Raw genomic sequence first — 6,064 nt, 5'->3', positions numbered from 1 at the left:
GCTCTATTCAGGTCATTGACCAGGTCCTGCCGTGTAGTTCTGGGCTCATTCCTCACCTTCCTCAAGATCAATGAGCAAAGATCAATTTTTCTGGATTTTTGTTTTAGATTCCATCACTCACAGTTGAAGAGTACCTATGATAAAAATTACAGTCATCTACAAGCTTTGCAAGTGAGAAAACCTGAAAAATCAACAGTGTATCAAATACTAGTTCTCCCCACTGTATATGCTCCACAAGCTAATATCTTCTAACCATTTCAATAAATAACAGTGATTACATGGACTTTATAAGATTATTTTAATTTTAAACTGTTACATTATGTTCTGCTCAGATCACATTGAGATAAATAAGATCAAATCTGCTGACTTGTGTTGTAAAATGAGACGTTTTCATGTTTATCTTCTGTTAATAAATCCATAACACAAACAGCTTTTCTGCCATTATTTAAAACATTAGATAGATTATATAAACTGTAAAATATTAATAATAATTGGGTTAATATTATTATTAATAGTTTTCATGATTTCTACATTGTCAGTACTTTTTTTCTGCTCTGTTGTCAACATGTACAGTAAAGAAATCCAGACTCTTGCCCATTTAGCGTTAGCCGTTAGCTTCTCCAGCCGATCACATGGTCACCTGGTTTCTGTGCCTCCAGCTGCTCTACAGGACCTCCTTAGCTGAGACCAGGTGGGACAGCTGATGAGGAGGACGTCCCTCAGAGTGCAGGTTTTAATCACCTGAGGTCCTCCTTTGTACAGCTCAGATTTGATCCTCTTCTGTGTTCTTAAAATAACTTTTTGTGCTGACATTATTGAACGGATCTTTGTATGTTCAGATGTTTTCCTCCCGGTTCATGTGGTGATAAAGAAACGTTGAGATGAAGACAGAAACGTTTCTTTTTCACTTCAGCTTCACAAGACGAGAAAAAAAAAGTTTCTTATACAAAATAAAAACTCAAAATGCTTCCAATCAGAAGATTTCCTCATGTTGTGTGAAAAACAAGAAATCCTGTAGTAGGTCAAAGTAAATAAGTCCTCATCAGAAAATACTGAAATGAGATTTTCTTTCACTTGTGTTTGTTTAAATATCTACAACAATATTTCCTGTTCTGGGTCTGAACAAACAAAATTTCCCCCTCAGAGTAACTCTGGTTGAGAGGATTAAAGTTACCCTCAGCAGGGATTTCCTTGTTCAAAACCAGCTGACTGTGTCCTGACCTGAAAATATGACTCTGCCACAGATGATGAAACGCTGCCCCCTACAGGTGCGAAGATGAATTTAGTGAACATCAGGCAGGGTTGAAGAAAATAGATTATGTGAAGCAGATTTAAAATAAAAACAATGTTTTGTCTGTTATCTAAAATTCAAATTCAAAAATAATTTACTGATCCCCAAGAGAGATCTGATAAAATCAACTGAAAAAAGTCGACAACATATAACACAAAATATAAAATCATTTCTATTTTAAGGTTTTAAACCACCTTGAATGTGTTAGAACTGACCTGTCAAAGCTGTATGTTCCAGGATGGCTGATGGACCTCTTCATCTGTGCAGACAGACAAAAACACATTTTTAATACAGACATTATGAGTGGGCCATGGTCCACGCCTCAATCGTTGAGACAGCTGCCTTGAGTGTGGCCTCATGCTCGTTTGTGCTTCTAGCAGTGGCCATCCTCGAACTCAGTGGTAGACAGCCTGAGACAGGGAGGCTGTCGAGCTGAAGGCCTTGTTGGTTGGTAGGACTCTAGAGGAGCATTGTCAGGCCAAGCCGACCACAGCCCTGGATGATGCTGACCTTGGACAAAGACTCTCGATCGGCTCCGAGGAGATTCTGTCAAACCATCCAGCGGCTGAGGCGGAGGAAGCAGCACTTCACTAACACTCTGCTCAGTGGAGGTGGGGTGCTGCTGACCTCAACCAGTGACGTCGTCGGGACGTGGGAGGAATACTGTACTTCTTGGACCTTCTCAATACAACCGGCACGTCTTCTATGGAGGAAGCAGAGTCTGAGGACTTCAGGGTTGATCCATCCATAACTAGGGCTCCACGGCAGCAGGGCTTCAGGGGTGGATGAGATCCGTCCTGATTTCCTCAAGGCTCTGGATGTTGTGGGGCTGTCCTTGTAGACACGCCACATTTATCTTTGCAACATCACGTGGACATTGGGGGCTGTGCCACTGGATTGGCAGACTGTGGTGGTTCCCCTCTTTAAAAAGGACCACAGGGGTGTGCTCCAATGACAGAGGAACCACAATAATAAGGCCTTTTCAGGGGTGCTGGAGACGAGAGTCCGATCGATGGTCAAACCTCAGATTCTGGAGGAACAATATGGGGTAACATCCTGGACCAAGTCTTTACCCTCACTAGGGTCTTCGAGGGGTCACGGAAGTTTACTGATCCAGTCTACATGTGTTTGAGAAGTTCAGTTATCTTTGAGAGACTCAGAGTAAAGCACAGTAATTTTACCAACATCTCACAACCATGCTATCCCCGATTTTAAACTAGGTTTAGATAAAAATTACAGTTTTTTTAGTTAAACTTCAGGCCACTGATCTGTTCCATCTGATAAGATGATCAAACTCAAGATGACTCAGCAAAGTCACATGTTCCTCACTGTCCAATCAGAGCTGGGCATTATTGATGATGTCACAGAAACAATTAAAAACAATCCTCTGCCTTGCATAAAGCTTTCAACTCTGAGCCTGATGGTTAAAGTCATTTAGGAACAGGAAGTGAAATTACCCTTTCAGGGGGTCGGAGGTCAGGGGTCAAACTCTGGTTGGCCAGACTCATACACTCCTCCAAAGTCCTGATGAAAGTCTCACAGGTGGCACTGAGCAGCGAGGCCTGAGAAGAGACCAAACAGTAGACATCTAACACTTACTGCCCACCCGTGTTTGTTAGCAAAATATCTCATGTACCACAGTTAGAACTGGTTGCACATGCCTTATTCATGAGGGTCACCAGAGCTAATCAACCTTAGCCAAACGCTTATAAAAGCAGCAAACACTAAAGTGTAGAAGCTGTAATTTAGATAAACAGTATTAAATTTAAGCCCTCTGATTTTCCATCTGGTAACTGACTCAGGAGTGTATTCTGATGTATCTTGTTGGTGTTTATTTATCCAGCTGTGAGTTATCATGTTTAGTGAGTTAGTGCAGTGAGAGTGAACGTTTCAAAAGGGTTAAATAAAACCAACAAACAGGAAACAAGTGTTAAAAAGGCTCTGTCACCTCAGAGGTGGGCGTGGCCTCTGTTTCCACAGTGTGCTGTGATTGGATGGTTTGGACCTGCTGCACAAGCAGGTCACAGTACAGACGCAGTTCAGACATCTTTGTCTTCAGACAGTCTGGACCTGACATCAGAGAAAACATGACGAGTTACAGCAAACTGTTTAAGAAGCTTATTTTAGTTTAGATGCTGAACAAACTGTCAACACCTTCAGCACCAGTCCGGTCTACAACATTTATAAAGTCATTTGCTAGGTGTTGAATGTTTGCAGACCTCTGTGTTTGTGGCTTTCCAGGGTCCCAGCTTTAGATGAGCCCAGAGCGACGAGCCACCTCTGCCTCTCTGCAGCGTTCACAGCTCGCACGTAGAAATGCTGCTCGCCAGGAATGATTAACTCCAGACGAGTCGAGTCCGTGGGGTGGACTGAAACAGAAAGCATGAGCAGCGTGTGATGGATGCGTTTACCTCTAACGTCATGTCACTGAGAAGGGCCGAGCTGTACAACCTTTAATGTCACACACAGACATCTTGATGGATCCTTTGCTGCCTTTGCCGACGTCGTCCTCGCTGTCGTAGTACGAGATGACTCCGTTCTCCAGGACAAACCAGCGGGGCTGCCAGCCTGAGGACAGGAAGTGAACACATTCAGCAGAAAACTTAGTTCATCTGAAATTCAACTTCAGGAGGAACCCTGACAATATTATTATTATTATTATTATTATTATTATTATAACAATGCTGAGTCAGCATTTACTCTGTTTATAGTTTTATCTGTAGGTTTTCCTAATAAAACTAAAGCCACGTTATAAACCATGTTAACCTGTCATATCATGTATTGTTTTAGCTCGTATCGTTTGTTTCAGCTTGTATCGTTTGTTTTAGATTGTATCGTTTGTGTCAGCTTGTATCGTTTGTTTTAGCTCGTATTGTTTGTTTCAGCTAGTATCGTTTGTTTTAGATTGTAACGTTTGTTTCAGTTTGTATCGTTTGTTTTAGATTGTATCGTTTGTTTTACCTCGTATTGTTTGGTTCAGCTTGTATCGTTTGTTTTAGCTTGTATCGTTTGTTTTAGCTTGTATCGTTTGTTTCAGCTTGTATCGTTTGCTTTAGTTCGTATCGTTTGTTTCAGCTTGCATCGTTTGTTTTAGCTTGTATCGTTTGTTTTAGCTTGTATCGTTTGTTTTAGCTTGTATCGTTTGTTTCAGCTTGCATCGTTTGTTTTAGCTTGTATCGTTTGTTTTAGCTTGTATCGTTTGTTTCAGCTTGTATCGTTTGTTTCAGCTTGTATCGTTTGTTTTAGCTTGTATCGTTTGTTTCAGCTTGCATCGTTTGTTTCAGCTTGCATCGTTTGTTTCACCTTGTATCATTTGTTTTAGATTGTATCGTTTCTTTTAGATTGTATATTTTGTTTCAGCTTGTATCGTTTGTTTCAGCTTGTATCGTTTGTTTTAGCTTGTATCGTTTGTTTTAGATTGTATCGTTTGTTTCAGCTTGTATCGTTTGTTTCAGCTCGTATCGTTTGTTTCAGCTCGTATCATTTGTTTTAGCTCGTATCGTTTGTTTCAGCTTGTATCGTTTGTTTTAGCTTGTATCGTTTGTTTCACCTTGTATCGTTTGTTTCACCTTGTATCGTTTCTTTTAGATTGTATATTTTGTTTCACCTTGTATCGTTTGTTTCACCTTGTATCGTTTGTTTCACCTTGTATCGTTTGTTTCACCTTGTATCGTTTGTTTTAGATTGTATCGTTTCTTTTAGATTGTATATTTTGTTTCAGCTTGTATTGTTTGTTTCAGCTTGTATCGTTTGTTTTAGCTTGTATCGTTTGTTTTAGCTTGTATCGTTTGTTTTAGATTGTATCGTTTGTTTCAGCTTGTATCGTTTGTTTTAGCTCATATCGTTTGTTTTAGCTCGTATCGTTTGTTTTAGCTCATATCGTTTGTTTTAGCTCATATCGCTTGTTTTAGCTCATGTCATTTGTTTTAGTTTCTATTGGTTGTTTTGGCTTGTATTGTTTGTTTTAGCTTGTATTGTTTGTTTTAGCTTTTATTGTTTGTTTTAGCTTTTATTGTTTGTTTTAGATTGTATCGTTTGTTTTAGATTGTATCGTTTGTTTTAGATTGTATCGTTTGTTTCAGCTTGTATCGTTTGCTTTAGCTCGTATCGTTTGTTTTAGCTCGTATTGTTTGTTTTAGCTCATGTCGTTTGTTTTAGCTTGTATCGTTTGTTATAGCTCATATCATTAGTTTTAGCTTGTATCGCTTGTTTTAGCTCATATCATTTGTTTTAGCTTCTATTGGTTGTTTTGGCTTGTATTGTTTGTTTTAGCTTGTATTGTTTGATTTAGCTTGTATTGTTTGATTTAGTTCGTATCGTTAGTTTTAGCTTGTATCGTTTGTTTTAGCTCGTATCGTTTGTTTCAGCTTGTATCATTTGTTTTAGCTCGTATTGTTTGTTTCAGCTCATATTGTTTGTTTTATCTTGTATCGTTTGTTTTAGCTTGTATCGTTTGTTTTAGCTTGTATCGTTTGTTTCAGCTTGTATCGTTTGTTTTAGCTTGTATCGTTTGTTTTAGCTTGTATTGTTTGTTTTAGCTTGTATTGTTTGTTTTAACTTGTATGTTTGTTTCAGCTTGTACAGTTTGTTTTAGCTTGTACTGTTTGTTTTAGCTTGTATCGTTTGTTTTAGCTTGTATCGTTTGTTTTAGCTTGTATCGTTTGTTTTAGCTTGTATCGTTTGTTTTAGCCCGTATTGTTTGTTTTAGCTCATATTGTTTGTTTTAGCTTGTATCGTTAGTTTTAGCTTGTATCGTTAGTTTTAGCTTGTATC

General features: G+C 38.9%; 1 protein-coding gene across 1 annotated transcript in view; it reads right to left on the bottom strand.

Moving 5' to 3' along the window:
- The window catches only part of plekha3 (pleckstrin homology domain containing, family A (phosphoinositide binding specific) member 3), a 13,341-nt gene that overhangs the window by 4,715 nt on the left and 2,562 nt on the right, over positions 1-6,064 (bottom strand). Inside the window, exons 2-6 of the mRNA XM_014000008.1 lie at positions 3,743-3,859; positions 3,511-3,660; positions 3,240-3,361; positions 2,749-2,853; positions 1,507-1,550 (exon numbers count right to left, since the gene is read on the bottom strand). Coding sequence (XP_013855462.1) covers positions 1,507-1,550; positions 2,749-2,853; positions 3,240-3,361; positions 3,511-3,660; positions 3,743-3,859 — 538 coding nt within the window. The remainder of the gene's footprint in view (positions 1-1,506; positions 1,551-2,748; positions 2,854-3,239; positions 3,362-3,510; positions 3,661-3,742; positions 3,860-6,064) is intronic.

This window comes from Austrofundulus limnaeus, unplaced genomic scaffold (assembly GCF_001266775.1).
Source record: "Austrofundulus limnaeus strain Quisiro unplaced genomic scaffold, Austrofundulus_limnaeus-1.0 Scaffold2633, whole genome shotgun sequence".
Classification (NCBI taxonomy): Eukaryota; Metazoa; Chordata; class Actinopteri; order Cyprinodontiformes; family Rivulidae; genus Austrofundulus; species Austrofundulus limnaeus.
Note: the sequence above shows the minus strand (reverse complement) of the source record. Positions and strands in the feature narration are given on the sequence as shown.